The sequence below is a fragment of the Rattus rattus genome, chromosome 1, assembly GCF_011064425.1.
Source record: "Rattus rattus isolate New Zealand chromosome 1, Rrattus_CSIRO_v1, whole genome shotgun sequence".
NCBI lineage: Eukaryota > Metazoa > Chordata > Mammalia > Rodentia > Muridae > Rattus > Rattus rattus.
Window position 1 is genome coordinate 244,439,564 of NC_046154.1, and position 16,475 is coordinate 244,456,038.

The 16,475-nt window shown below is 38.4% G+C and overlaps 1 protein-coding gene across 1 annotated transcript in view; it reads right to left on the reverse strand.

The window, feature by feature from the left end:
- Fam135b (family with sequence similarity 135 member B) overlaps positions 1-16,475 on the reverse strand; it is a 277,326-nt gene that overhangs the window by 160,957 nt on the left and 99,894 nt on the right. Inside the window, exon 3 of the mRNA XM_032916392.1 lies at positions 16,289-16,384. Within this exon, the coding sequence (XP_032772283.1) occupies positions 16,289-16,365 (77 nt within the window). The 5' untranslated portion in view covers positions 16,366-16,384. The remainder of the gene's footprint in view (positions 1-16,288; positions 16,385-16,475) is intronic.

The window sequence follows — 16,475 nt, forward strand, 5'->3', positions numbered from 1 at the left end:
GTATGTTTGCATTCTTTAGAAGCTTAGGACAGGTCCTGGACAGGAAATGTGATGCCATAGCTACGTAGATCGAACCTCTCTGTCTTCACTTGATATGTTGTTGATCAAAATTCAAGGCTGCAAACTATAGTATGCAACAGAAAGTACTGATTGAACTCTGTCAACATCCATGTCTTCCATATTTAAATCAAGGCAGCTGGTCAAGAGGAATACATAGTGTCCCCCACCCCAGCCCTCCAGTCAAATCTAACAAAGTGCAGCTTTGTAAACATACCATGCTTAGGAGGGAGCTGGCAACATGAGTGTTGTAGCCATTCCTCATGATATGACCTTCAGAACCATTAATGGGTACACACACACACACACACACACACACACACACACACACACACACACACGGAGGGGTTCATAGACCAGGACAAATAAATACTGCTACAGAAAAGTGTTCAAAAGAGGAAACTGAGGCTTGCATTTGAGATACAACCCACTTCTGTTGAATTTGGGACATGATTGTGAGAGAAAAGACACAAATAAGGAACCAGGAAATCTGAAGTCCCGAGAGTATTCTTTCACTTGAAGGCTCAAATAATTATAAAACCTGGACAGTCATTGGTGCTTACATGGCCTTTAACCCCCGTGGGAGTTAACTGAGCCTAACTGTGGTTGTTAAAGAAGCTTCATAAATCTGATTGACAAAAGGGTGAAATGTTCCTTGGAAATCTCTAAATAATACATAGCATTCCATTACTTTCGGTGTCAAAACAAAGCAGTCTTAAATCAGCAAGATGTTTCCCATTTTCAGTAAATAAATATGGCTCATAGACCCTAGGCATCTATGAATCAAGTCCCATCTAACATCTCAAACACTCCTTCCCTGTTTCTTCCCTCTTCTTCCCCTCCCTCTGCTGTAGTTTCCAAACATTTACGTCTAAAACCTAAAGAGTCATGTCAATCAGGTGAGAGGAACAGAAGGTATTCCTATATGGTTATTGTTAAATCGGCCTCATCTTCATTACTTCATTACTCAATAGGTTTTAGGTTTTTGTCATTGTTTGCTTGTTTAACCTCGATGCTCTGAATTAAGATAGTGTCAGAAACTTTTTCAACTATAAACTAAGCACATTTAGTTTTCACTTCAGGACTGTTTCCTATGGTCTCATTGCTCACCAAGTCATAGGAAGAGAGAAATGAGAAAAACATAAGCTTCCTGCAAAGATGTTCCCAACTTTTCAGAAGACATTCCTTGGTTGGAATTGATATTTATAAGAGGCCTCTTTCTCGCACTGTTCAGTGCATGCCTTCATCATCGTTCACCATTCTCATCGAACTGACATAAACAACACTCAACAAAGAAACCAGAATGTAAGAGTGCCTGCTATGCTCTAACTACTAAGGTCGCCTTTCCATCCTCCAGACAAACTAGACTCTAGGCCAAGGATGACTCCTTTACCCTCTACCAAACACACACCGTGAAAGCCAGCTTTCTGTCACTATAACCGAATAACTGAAAGAATAAACTTGTGAGAAGAGAGATATTTTAATTAAAGTTTGGAAACTCCTCCTAGTTCCACTGATTCCATTGTAGTAGTGGAAATTGCATAGGACAGCAGTTGGTCACCTCGGAAGCCAGGGAGTGACCAAGAAAGGCCATGCCTAAATCTCCAAATGCTCTTTGTAAGCACAGTCCAGATACCCAAGAATCTATCTCTCAAAGCCTCCTCTAAGGCCAGCAGTACCAATACTACCAACAGGGCTTCACTCTTGTTCTAGTTTGCTATCTGTTGCTGGAATGAACCCTGTGGCCAAAAGTAGCTTCAGGAGGAAAAGGTTTATTTGGCTTATCGGCTGCAGCTCATTTTCAGAAGGAGGCCAGATCAGGAATTCAAGCAGAAGCTTGCAGCACAAACTACCATGCAGGTATGCTGCTTATGGACTTGTCTCCTGCAGGAATCCTCTGCACTTCTTCCCATTTTGACAACACTAAAGTGGCACCATGAGGACAAACACTGTGGCCTAAGCTCTACCTTAGTTCCAATCATAAGATAAAAATCTTAATGCCTGTTTCATATGGCTGTTGACAGCATCCCCGGAGTAGGTGCAGTGAAGGTGTGGGAATATGGTTTGAACTCAAAGCTTTTACTAGAGCCATGGTCACTGCATGATTTTTATTAGGTTCAGCAGTGTCCATGAACTAAGACAACTCAATCCAGATTCTAGCAGGCATCCAAATGTCATTTGTTCTGAAGGCATCTAGACTCACATCAGCTATTACTACGACCACCTGGTCCTTCTCCTCAGTTTTATTGCATAATTCACCCAAGGAAGAACTATTCTGACTTTACTTTCACCTATCACTACAGTAAAAAAAAAAAAACAAACAAACAAACACTCGTTCCCTGGTTCTACCATCCCAGCCTTCTTTAGCTCCTCCCTCTGTGCTATCCCCAACTTTCCCAACATGTCCCCCATCCAACTGTCATAGTTGTTAATCTTCAAAGTGACATTATGTAAGCCACCTGATCAATACACTGTTTATAGCCCTCCTTATCTATGAGATGCACTTCTAGCTCAAAGCAGGACACTTATGTTCTTCACAATCAATCCCCCTGCAACTTGACCAGTCCTATCCCCCCATTCTATCAAAAACACCACTTTGCTGTCGTTTTCCTCTACAGAATGGCACTACTGTTCATAAGATCACAGACCATTTCCTTGTCTAGACCTTTTCACAATATATTCTCAAAGCTTGGGGTTCCTTTTCATTCTTATCTGGATAGTGACATCCCTCATTCAAGTAATATGTCCTGCTATCTCCTGGGTGGCTGGGTATCTATCTCTGTATACCTTCAACATTTTGTCTATGTTTGGAACTTCCATTTCTGATCTGTCTTTCTTATCTATCTCCCGTACAGAACCTTCTAAACCACTTGCATTTGATCCTGGTTCTTTCTCTTTATTATGGCCAGAATCTCTAGGATCCGGACTAATAAAGAACAAAGAATATGATGTCTCCTAGAAGAAAATCTGCAGCAAGTTGTTGGGTTTTCCGTGGATAAGAATGGTTTTTCTGAGGAATTTCTAGTTCTGGGTATGAAGCATCTACTTTAGATACTGGAACAAAACTAGACTCAGAGCCTGAGCAGGACAGTAGGGTTTCCACCTATGACACTCCCCAGTGAAGATGCTTGGTTCAGAATTAAGTGGGAGATATTGTTAGGTAAGACTTTCTTGGCTAGTTCTGCAAAACCTGACCTCAGTTTTACCATGTGTTTTATAAATATTCATTAGCATATAATAAAGATGGGCAAGGATGAAATCAAATCAGAGAAGTTAGCAGCTTGACCACCGGTCCCAGCTACTGGAGATCAGAGGAACCATAGCCAACATCCCATTCTTAAATGTGCTCTTCTGAGCTTCACTGTCCTCAGGACCATATGCTTTTCATTCTATTTAATAGACCTTGTTGAGGGCTGGCACGATGGCCCAACAGGTAAATGCACTTGGACACAAGCCGGATAACCTAATAACCTGAGTTTGGTTTCATAAAATCGGGATGCTATCGTGTGTATCTATAATCAAGAGCTGAAGACAGAAGAATAATCAGAAACCTCATGGACTAGCTAATCTGGAGGACACAGTATGGTAGAAACAAATAAAGGGACCTTGCCTCAACAGTGTGAAGGAGAGACTCTTAACAAATTATCCTCTGTCCTCTACACGTGTTCTCTGACTCATGCACATGTCATACAATCAATACATAAAAATAAAATGTTAAAAAGAGAGAAGTGGGTGAGACTCACTGAGTGCCCGTGAGGCATTCTGCTCTTCCTTGATTCCACCAGGGGGTAATTGCGCCCCTCTGGGTGACTGAGCCCAGGGCAGCTTTCTCCACCCCTGCAGTTCAACACTTCCTCCCCTGCAAAGCTCTTTGCTTTACACACCTGCTGAGTATGTCCTCACCAGGGGTTAAGAGGATAAAAGGCTCAAAGCAGCAGGCTCTCGAAGTCACGGATTAAAAGGCAAATCAGGTAAAAAACAAGCCTGGGACATTATTATTATCCATGTGGATTTGCTGTAAAAAATAATCCACAAATCCCATGTGCAAAAGGACTCCAGTGACTGAATTCAGGTCAGTCCTCACAGGGATAATAATGACATTTTAAGGAGGGGGATCAAACTTTATTAAAATAATAATTACACCATTTTAGCAAAAAAAAAAAAATCAGCGATTTTGATATTTACCTACTGTGCCTGACCAAGAGTAATACATGCCCAAAATCAAACAGGTTTAAATCAAATTGGAGAACTGTATTTTATTTTTTAATAATTAATATTAATATTTAATATTTTTGAAAATCACAGACCTGACTAGAATGAAGTATCAAGTCCATCACTTCTGCAGAGTGTCTGACCATGTGCAGGGACCGCCAAGCTTCTTCAGTGTCTTACAGTGAGGAGGCCTGGGAACTTTAGTTTGCCTCCACTATGCTCCTGGCACTACTCCTTTTCCTAAAAAGACATGGGTATTCAATGGTTTCCTCAAACCTGAATAATCCTCATACCCTCTCAAAAGTGTGGGACAGAATGAAAAGAGTCTCAATACAAATTAATAAAGGAAGTTAAAACAAGATTGCTTCTGACAGAACCAGACAAATCAATTAGATGATCTCTGGCAAGCAAAGATAATTGTATTTCAAAGTCTATTAAAGCACATCAGGGCCAGTTAGCTAATTTCATAGGGGAACTGGCTGTCGCTGGGCATTAGGCAGCAATGGGAAACATCGGGCAGAAACACAAGATGGCATTTTCTTCCTAGGATCACTAGACCTATAAACTCAGCATTTGAGTTCAGCATGAAAGTGGCAGTTGTATTTGTTCAAAGGGGATTTCTATCCTAACAGGGCTATGAGCAATTGAACGTCTATGCCAGATCTGACAAAACTGATTATACATCCTTTGTGTGAAGTTATTCATCTAAAAACCTCTGAAGAGACATCTTTAAGATAAGATAAAGGAAAGGGGTTGAGGAAAGACAAGAGATGAATCTGAACATCGAATGATGAAAAACATCACTCAGAAGAAAAACCACTCTGGCTTAAAACCTTCGAGAAATAAGACTCCGAAGTGAAGCTTGAATTTATTTTAAATAACAAATGTTAGTTCCATCTCAATTGTCAATATTCAAAATGAAGGTTTGCATTTGTTTCAACAGTTACCTGCAAGTTTATCTTGCATTAGGGAAGCTGGATATGGAGACTTTTAACTTAATTGCTACTAGTTTTGAACATGTCTTTGTTAGAATAAAGTTGGCACAAATGTAGCCATGTGGAAGACCAAACAATAGTGGTCATGCTTATCTGTGTTTCTATGGTAACTTTGAATAACTGTGTCATATGCACTTTCTTCACAGGATATGTAAGTGTGCTCTGAAATGGTGAGCAAGCATTTGTAGTTCATCCAACACCAGAGTGTCCATAAGCATAATGTTATGATCTGTTTTAAAAATAAGTATCTTGAAACGTTAAAATAAAAAACAGTGAATGTTTTTGCTCTCTTTCAGGTACAGAGATGATAGACAGAGAGAACAGGATGGATCTTGTAGTTAACCATTTCTCTATTATTATCTATAAATTAGTTCCTTAGGAGAACATTGCTGCTCTATGAAATGAGAGCTTGCCTCCTGCCTTCTTGTATCCAGCATCATTCTGAAGGCAAGCTGAAGGGCCTCTGCAGTGTCTACAGCAGAAGGATATGCAAAGACATTTGGAAGATGAAACCGCACAGTCTTTATCCAAAGAGGATAGCAAGAAAGGCAAAATGACTTCATGCAAATCCAATCAACCATCTGAAAGCTGAGGATTTATCTGGGGAGCTTTAAAAATAAGCTATTAACAGTACCCCCTCCCTGTTACAAGCAGAAACACTCAGAGAACAGGCTAGCTTGTGGTTTCCTGTGATTCAGGCTCAGAAAGTATAAGACGGTGGGTCTGAATTCCATTTTTAAAGAAGTGCTCAGGGGTCGGTGGCACAGCAGCCAACGGACCACACTTCAGGGGCCAGTGATTTAAACAGCATGAGAGGAATAGGATTTGTCTTCCCTGTATTAGCATCATTTAACGAAGATCCAGAAGACTATCTGAGATTGAAGGAGATAAGAAAGCAGCAACATGAAATTCAAACTCATTAAGCATAAGCTAGAACTTCACTCCTCCTACTGTGCACCAGGTATTCCTATGAACTAGAATACTTAAAAATGGTAAAATTGGATCCCCACTCTTTAAAGTTTTACAATTCTCAGAGAAGACAAGCTACTCATAACACACCACAATATTTCCAGTACTCTATTGCAGGAGGAAGAGGAGGGGGGGAGGAGGAGAAGGAGGAGGAGGATGGGGGAGGAAAAGAAGAGGAAGAGGAGTAGGAAGAAAAGAGGAGGAGGTGGTGGTGGTGGTGGTGGAGAATCCTTTCACCTCCATAACACCCATTCCCTGTTTTCCTTTCATAAATTGTTATCATTAGTCATGGGCTGGCTCATCTTCCTGACATCAGAGCCACTCTGCTCCTGCCTTGTTAGACTCTCTTAGACACTAACCCCATTCAGGCTTCAAGTGACAGTCTGATACAATTTTACTTCATGATAGCTTCTCTCACTCTTGCCTACAGATTGGATGAACCTTTCTGCATCCCTTCCTAGTACCCTACCTGTCTGTTTTGGTGATAATTTATCACATATCACACATGTATTTCTTTCTTTCTTTAGGTAGTAAACATCCTAAAGTCAATGTTTTTATTATAGTGTTTGCATAAATGTCATAATATTGTCATAACATAAATATAACAATGACTTTCTGAGACTAGGTCCTCAAAGAACATCTTATGAATGAACTTAATGATAGGAACGTAGGAATGACAATAGGTTATGAGAGCATGATTAAGTACTATAGTATTGATCTACCAAAACAGTTTGAGAAATTGAGGCCTCCCCCACATTCAAGCCTGGTCTTGCAAAGAGAGCCAAAACTCATGTCTATGGAATTCATGGGCCCCAAGGAAGAATCCTGTAGTACTGATTTGTTGTTTGTTTGTTTGTTTGTTTTTGTTTGTTTGTTTTTTGTTGTTTTTTTTTGTTTTTTTCCTAAAAGGTCATGCTGTCAAGCTGCCTTATAAATATTTATATTTAAACCAATAGATTTATTCTTCCCCTAACACTGGTCAGAAATGCATTTTATCATAGTGGATAGGGCTTAATGTAGAGAGCCATTGCTGTTCAAAGTTCTGAGATAAATAAGCATCTATGAGTGCTCAGTAGTAATAGATGGGACAGCAGCATCAGCCTTCCCCCAGTGCTAAAGGAATAACTAGGGAAAGGGAGGGAAAAGATAAAAGGGCTGAAATATTAAGGGAAACACTGTGAAATGCTGTATTTTAGATATGAAATGGCAATTGCATACATGAACTCGAAGCAGCTATGGTATCTGCACAATTATCTTCCGAAGATAGAGCCAGTTAAAATTCTAGCATTGGGGGACAGGAATATCCTGATTCCTCACTGCTAGCTGAAGAGCTATGGTTAGCTGATGATTTCTGTTAGAGGCTCATTATTCTTTCAGTGTGTATGTAGTTGGTTCTCCTTGCCCGAATGAATAACTCAACACTCATGTAATTGGGGGCAACACAAATTGGACTCAATGGGTTAAAAACAAATATCCAATATAGATAGATAGATAGATAGATAGATAGATAGATAGATAGATAGATAGATAGACAGATAGATAGATAGATGGATAGATAGATAGATAAGGAAGACATGAAGTTGGAAAGGAAAAGTTACCTAGGTTCTTGGGTTGTTAGAAGGGGAATGAAGTCTGAGTCCACAGGATCAAGATACATTGTATTCATATATGAAAATTTCAAAGAATAAAAAATGAAAAAAGCATTTATATATTACTGGTTAAAATACCAGTTTCAAGAGAAAATTATAACCTTTATCAGACATTAAAAATTAGTTTGAGGAAAATGTTTGAGCTAGAACTTACCTAGGGTAGAATTTTCAAGGCAGTACTAGGCATCAGAGAAACAAAGATGTTCTAAGAACCAAGACATTTTAGATTAAATTATACAAGATTTGAGAACTAGAGTATAAAAGGAAAAGGAACAGAGGGTTCTAAACAGAAAACAAAATGGTTATGATAACCCTGTGGTTTCTCACTTCCTGAATGTTACTACACACTGGAAACAAATGTCTAAACCACGTCTTACAAACACTAACTGCCAGGCTGGCCTATCATATGTTTTGTTTGTTTGTTTGTTTGTTTTGCTATAATTTTCAGCTTGCCATTGTCAGAAGGCTAGCTATTATAGACTGTAAGATATTGGTCTTATATAATATATTCTATATTGTTCATTTTTCTTTTTAATTAGCAAGGTTGTAGGTTTTATTATGAAATTTTCATATATTTATATACTCATGTCAATATACTTTGTTCTTACCCAGCCTCCACTGCTCTCTCCCACTACCTCCCTCTTCCTATCTGATATAACCTTCTTCCCTAGATATAGTCCTCTTGCTGCTTTAATGTCACGTGTTCCATCACCAGCCCTTTATCCCCTCCCACTCTGTTTGTTTTTGATGTATAGTAATGTCTTGTCTACATGAATGTTTATTAATTACATGTAAGTCTGGTGCCCACTGAGTCCATGGCATGCATGGGCTCTCTTGAATCTGAAATTACAGACACTCGTACAGCCACCATGCTGGTACTAGAAATCAAAATTGAATCTTCTGGAAGAGTAGTCATTACTCTTACCCACAGAGCCATGTCTCCAGTTGCCTCCATGTAATTTTTTAATGTGTTTTGATCCTTTGATACACGTCATACATTTATAAAACATATGCTGATCCTTTCTTATCCTCCTTTCACTCTTGACAAACCTGTTCTCATCAGTAAGTCCTCTTCCTATATCATGGCCTTTTATCTATTTGTTTTATTTACTTAATTACAGAGACCTCCAAAATCCTCTATGCTCATAGGTGGCAGAGCATGACTTCAAATCCAGCTCTAGCTTCCAAATTCAAGGTTCCCAAATTCAAGGCAGACTGTGTCTGCCTTCTGTTAGCATGAGTGTTGGTGCTAAATGTAGGTGTGACACCTTGTGATATTTGTTGACTATGGTGAAGACATGTTTCCCTTTGAGAATTTGCCTCAGTCAATATAGACTTTGAATAAATGCAAGCTGACTGTTTGCTCAAAGCAAACATCATCAGAAGACATCCTGCCTCCTGGAACTGGAAAAGCCATCCTCAAATATGAATACGCTAAAAGCAAGTAACTCTGTTAGTAGGGACAATCCTCAGGCAACATTCTGCATTTCTATGTTTTCGACTCCTTCTTCCAGCTCTTCTTACACTCTCTCTGCCCCTATTCCTTGATATTCCCTGAGTCTTAGAAGAGGAGAGTTAATATATATGTCTCATACATAGCTGCACGCTCACTGTTATTAATTTTGCACCTTGAACAGTAATGAATGTTTGCATTAAGCACTATCCACTACCAAAAAAAAAAGCAAAGTCGGGAGCAGCATGATTCTATGGCTATAAATATAAACCTTTAGAAGACAGCTTGACAACATGGTAATTTATGAAAACAACAATAAGCTCTCCCTTATCAGTTCCCTATCATCTCCCATGTATCACTTTCATCAATTTTTACTGTACGGGGTAATCCTCTCCTGTGGAACAGCCTGAAATCAAATCAAGAAAGTTATTGGTTCCTCCCGTACATTCTTGTTACCACTGTACCATTTGGGACACTTTCCCAGACCATTTGGTATAATAACATGCAGAGGCAAGCTCTGGTTAAAACCATGGGTGCTTTTCCTTATCGGATAGCATCTTCCAGTGCAATGAAAACTAACCAGTGAGAAGGGTTTCCTAGTCGGTTCAAAAGTGAACAGTCTGTGTCTTGCAACTGAAGCGTGTGGTATATTTAGCAGCAGGACATTACCAATAAATTATGATATTACTAGAACCACGACAGCCTATGTTGCTCATTTCCTTATTCATCTACTTTTAAATAGGAATGTTTGCTGGGCTTATCCCTTAATCCTGTCTATTTCACCAATCTGATACTGTCAGGCTGGGACCACTGTGGAATGTTATCTTCTGCATTTCAAGTTTGCCTTGACTCTCAAAGAAGGCTTTAAAATAAGACTTCTTAGCAATAATGGAGCAATTAAGACTTTGGGACTTCAGTGGTAGAGTGAATCGCACACACACACACACACACACACACACACACACACACACACACACACACACACACACACACACACACACACACACACACACACACACACACACACCACACACACCCTCACCTTTGTGGCCATAGGAGGATTGAGTTCAAGTATGTCTACTTAATGTTGGGTATTTGCCATGGAGATATGGTTGAAACACAGAAACTTGTGGGCCATTTTCATATCATTGGGAACATACCTGGAAAATTCTTAAAATTGTCTATTAAAGCCCCTCTCCATCACTCTTTTTCTATTTCTTCCCCCCTCTCTCCATTCCTCTCTTCCCCCCCCATGGCTAACTGTCTCTCTGTCTTCCTGTCTTCCTATCTATCTATCTATCTATCTATCTATCTATCTATCTACCATCTATCTAATGTCTATTTTTATTCCTCTTTATTTTTCCACCTTAAAAATGCTGATTTTGTTCTACTATGCACACATTTGTCATGTGCCACTTTATCTTAGATCCAGATCATTGGAGCTCACCCTTTTTTACCCGAAACTTCCAAACAGGTTAACCAAGATCAAACTTTTCTAACAATTGTATGAGTTGTTTTAGTGATGGAACTCTCACTGGCAGGCCTTCCTAGTGACCATGTGTATGAGTATTTGTTGAATCATTCAGTCATCAATCTTTTGCATTCCCCTAATCCACCATGTTTGGACTGCAGAAATCCACTAACATTTTTTTCTTGCAGAGGGTACCCTAGGGCATTATCTTGCCCACTAGATTTGAGATGCTGCCATCCAACTTCCATGAAGTTTCACTGGAAGTGTGGCTCCATTGGGATTCATGCTGAAAGCATCCTCAACTATTGAGCCTTCAGGGATTGTGCCCATCAGTAGCTCTTCTGACAGATGCAGAATTCTGGTTGGCATCATGCCTAGCCCATCTGAAACTTACTGAAGGCAGGAATTCAAGGGGCTCTAGGCTATTATTTTAGAGTTTTACTGCTGATACAAGGTTGTGAATTCTAGAACTCATTTTTGTAAGAGGTGTAAATTCCTTTAGACTTTACTGAACATGCCGATAGGTGTAGATACTGTGAAGCCTACTCTTATATTTTTAATCATAAGCTCCTGACATTATCCTTATATGAAGAGTGGGGTTAAATGTTAACCAAAATAATCTAGCATTAAGAGGTAGAAGCTTTGTGTTCAGTTCTGATAGGTAACTAAGAGCACAGCAATGACATATATTGTTTGGGAAATCTGTCTTCCTTAAGACTCACACACTACTCGTATTCAGCACTTGGCAGTGGGATTTTCTTTTAAAAGGTATGGTTTCTGGGAGCCACTTATTCATCATTTCAGAATATTTCTTCTCATACTCTTGTCTCTACTTAAATAAGAGACTGATGACAGGTGAAAGAGTTGCTATTAAGTGACTATTCTATGACCTATATGAGAAACCTATATTATACCACCCAAGACTGAGACAGCACTGTAGAAGAAACTGCAGAAAAAACTTAAGATACAAAGAATAGGTATAAATATTATGAAACTTGTCTTTTATGCATAAAATGAAATCACGGTGGTTATGGTTACCTGCAAGGAGCTTGTATAACATTATTTAATCATGATGTGGGGCTGGAGTTCATGAGGCCCTATGGCTCACTGACAATTGATAGGAAAGGGGGATGACTTTTCTTGAGGGTGTAGACACTAGCTAATTGCTCACTCCCCAGTAAATACACCTCACCAGTGCTCGTGCAAGCAACCTTAATTAAACTCAGTGTTTGCTATGGCTGTTCTTGGTTATTACCCTGACTGCACCTAGAATTAACTAAAATCCAAGCTTCTGGGAACACCTGTGAGAGAGAATTTTTCTTGATTGGATCATTTGAGGTTGAAAGATTCACCCTAAATCTGGCAGCCTATATGAAGGCAATTTTTCTTTTACCTGAATGCCCTCACTCTCACTGGCCAGTTCATTTCTTCCCTGGGATTAGAACCGCTTACTTCAGGATTCCATTATATACTGAAGACCAGCTAAGACAGCCTGTCTAGTGGACTGAACAACTATTGGATCCTTGAACTTTTCATTAAGACACAATTATTGTTGAAATAGTTGGACCACAGGCTATAAGCCACTCTTATAATTATATAGAGATATTATAGATGGGTATAGATAAATACATAAAAGTGATAGATATGTGACAGACAGATATAAATATATTCTGTTTCTCTAGAAAACTCCGGGGAATACAGAATGTCATTCAAAGAAGGAAGACACAAAATTAACAATTCAATATGTTGGGAGAAAGAAAAGGTTCACCAAGACTGAGAAGGGGTAATGGATGGTATATGTGAGCAACATCCATTTTATATCTGTAAAATTTTTTCAAAGGATACATTTCTAATAACAGAATTGGAAGTCTGTAAAAGAAAATGCTCTTCTCCTGTATTAGTGGCTTCTATGTTTTAATGATTTGCATATTCATGAGTAAACATATCTTTGACTCAGCACACACACACGCGTACATATATATAATCTTACATAAGTATTACTTATGCGACATAGATCATGAAACAGACTGTAGAAAAGGAATGTTTAAATGTAAAATGAGGTTACAATAACCCATCGTTTAAAATAGATATTGTTTTCTTCTAATATTATTTTTTCTTACTAGTCATGTAAGTTATGTCCTCTACAGTTTTTGGTTCTAATTTAGCCTCATTTTATGCTACCCTTTATTGATGACTTTGGCTACACAAGGCCTCCCAAACAGTCAAATATAAAACGAACATTCCAGACAATATGAAGAAGTTATAATTTTTCACATTGACTTTTCAACTCCTTTTACAACTTCACAGCGATCTGTTCATACTTGGGATGGGTTACTTTACAAGGCTTTGTTAACATTGACTATTTCATATAAAACTCTCAATACCCCTAGCCAAATTTACTGTTAGGATGAGCTGTGTGATGAATATTCCTCATGGGTCTATATATCAAATCATGTTTAAAATAAACTCAACTCCGCCTATTTATTTATGGATCTGATTAAACTGTCATTTTCAAATTCCACTGTGTGCATCAACTAACTTTCAGTAGGAGTTAGGTAAGTAATGTTCCAGGCACTCCCTCGTGGTGCTATTGTTCAACTAATAGTATCATCCCACACTCATAACTCTAAATTTCTGTAAGCGCTCAGGTAGTTAAAATCTGAATGATGTTTATGACTGTATCCAACCATAGACTGGAATGTTGGGCATTTGAGCCTTGCTATTCTGTTGAACCCTGTTTGTTATTGACATCTGAAGTGCTGACCAAGAATCAGAAACAAAGTAAGTGCTTCAGAGTTCATCTAGACCTTAATTATTAGAGTACCTTGACTTATTTATGCCTTTTGGCTAAAATCCCTATAAATTGAACATGCAATATCATCTATCTTGTGAACTTTGAAAAGGATGGAGAGCACTTGGACAGCAGGCTTAATTAATAAAAAAGAATTCAGGATTGTGAGTGAGAGAGTCTTAAGTTTCTCAATTCATTTGACTATGCTAAGACTATGATATTTCTACTCCCCAGTTCCAAAGAGGCCTATAGTAAAAAAGTTCTCAAGGTGCTACTTCTAGAGATTAACTACAAATGCAAAAGTGTCTAATGCCAGGGTGAAATTAGCAAAACTGCTTCCTTTTCTAACAAATGTAAAATTTAAACATCTGAATATGCAGATGCAACACAATCTGAAGCATGAGAAGCAGGAGTAGAGCCTGCCTAGGCATACTATTTTTCATTCTAAGAAGGGGTTGGAAATAAGCAATCAATGGCCCTAACCAGCTACAAATCCTATAAATCATAATAATGACCAGCATGACAAGGTGTCCCCATATGGTACAATAGTGACCCTTTTATCTTAGGAGTAACCAATAGCTATCTAATTGGATTTTAGTCCCATGCAATACCAGATATGTACCTTATATTGTCAACCCAGGATAGTTGGTGAATTCATGCTACTCCCATCCCAAACCCTACCACTGCCACGTCTTAAAGCATTATCATTTCTAAGTGCAGTCTAAATACTTATGTATTTAGTATTAGTCCAATGTAGCTCTCACCATCATCAAAGAATGCTTCTTCTTTCAGCATACACAGAATATTACATACAACTACATTTGGTCAAAATACTGAGAAGACTGATCATGAGGTGTCCAACCCTAGTTGATAAATCTATAATAGAATATCTATGCCTAAGGTTCAAGGAACATTGCTGAACAAGAGGTGGAAATATTAGAAGAGCCAGAGAACAACAATGTCTACTGTGAGATAGTATCTCCCCTATATGACACGGAAGTTGTGTTCATGAAATCTTAACTATGTGGTCACCTAAACAAGGCCTGCACAATGACAACAACAGCTGACATGACAGCATGGGTGGGAGAAATAGCACAAGACCCCATTCCTAGATGAAGAGTAACAGGCAATGATGACTGCTGAGAGGAAAAGTAAGCCTTCCCCAAGGACGAAACCCCTGATTAGCCAAGTAGTGAATACTAAACAGAGAGAACAGAGAGAGAGAGAGAGAGAGAGAGAGAGAGAGAGAGAGAGAAAGGGGAGGGAAAGAGAGAGAGAGATTTTATTTAATATAAACATATATTTGTTTAAAGTTCAATACTTTGAGAAGTTGGAGAAAGTAGAAGTTAGGGTGTAAATAATGTAAATATAGTATGGAGATCATTGTAAAAAGGGGGGATCATGGTACTAAAAAAAAAAAAGCATTAATTTCAGATGTATACTTCCCAAACTGGAGTGTTGCTTCACTGGTTGAAACTGTGCATAGGTTCTTCCACCCAAAGACAGCTTCTATCTATGTCTCTGCCCTCAGACTATGCTGGTCTTATAATTTTCTTTATCCAGCACAGTCATTAAAAATAGGCTATGTAATGTCAGGAATGGGCACCAAGAGGTTTAGTCCAGTGACCTAATTACATGTTTCTCAAAGGAAAATACACAAATGACCAGTAAATATTTGAAAAACAAACCAGTCTAATATTACTAATTTGTAAGTTAACGATCATTAAGACTACAAGGAAATTTCATCTAGCCTTAATTAGAAAAACTATTATTAAAATAAAAAATAAACATTGGCAAGGATTTGCACAAAGGGGACTTTCACACATGTAGTAGGCAGTATTATAAAATAGTACAAGTATGGAAATCTGATTAGAAGCTACAAAAAGAAATGACAGAATGATTTGCAAACCTACCATGAAAGAGGGTGTGTATGTGTGTGTGTATGTGTGTGTGTATGTATATATGTATATGTATGCATATATAAAGAAAAAAATCATCAGTATGTTGCTGATAATGGTATGACTCATTATTTCCAAAAATCTAGATGTCCATCAAGAAATGAGTGAAGATATTCTATACACACACACAGACACGCACACACACCCCTCATATATAAATATTTTGTCAATCATAAACATAGATGAGGTGGGAGGATATTGTATTGGGTTAAATTAATCATATAAAAATAAATACTACATGTCTTTTTCTTTTTTATAACGGTGAAAAGGATGATTGTATAGAAAGAGAGAACAGCATTATCTTAGTTAGGGTTACTATTGCTATGGTAAAACTCCATGACCAAAAGCAACTTAAAGAGAAAAGGGTTTGTTTGGCTTACTCTTCCACATCACAGTTCATCATAAAAGGAAGTCACGGCAGGAACTAGACATGGCAGGAACCTGGATGCAGGAGCTGATGCAGAGAATATGTGCATAAACCTTACATCCCCAAATTCACTTCCTTTAAAGTGCAGTAAAAAGATGAACAGAGAAAGGCAATACAGAAGAAAATGTGGGAGAGTGATCTAAATTAGCTCTTAGTCAATGCACAATCTACTCTCAAATGAACTAATAGTTTGAATTTTCCATTGGGCAAGAAAATAATGAAATGTCTTCATTAATCCAAAATGTCTTATTACCTGACCATATCCCCCCCACACACACACTTATTCATAGTGTGAATTATACTCACCCTCTCTGAAAGAGATCCACATTATAAAATTTATGTAGCTCCACAGAAAACTCAACTGTTCCTTGTACTTCAGACATGATCTTTTTGGTTCATTACCTGAAAAACAAAGAAGTAAGTTTATTGCTTAAGATGACTTCAGCCAAACATACACAGCCTGGTTTCAACAGCCGGTAACTTAGCAATGCCT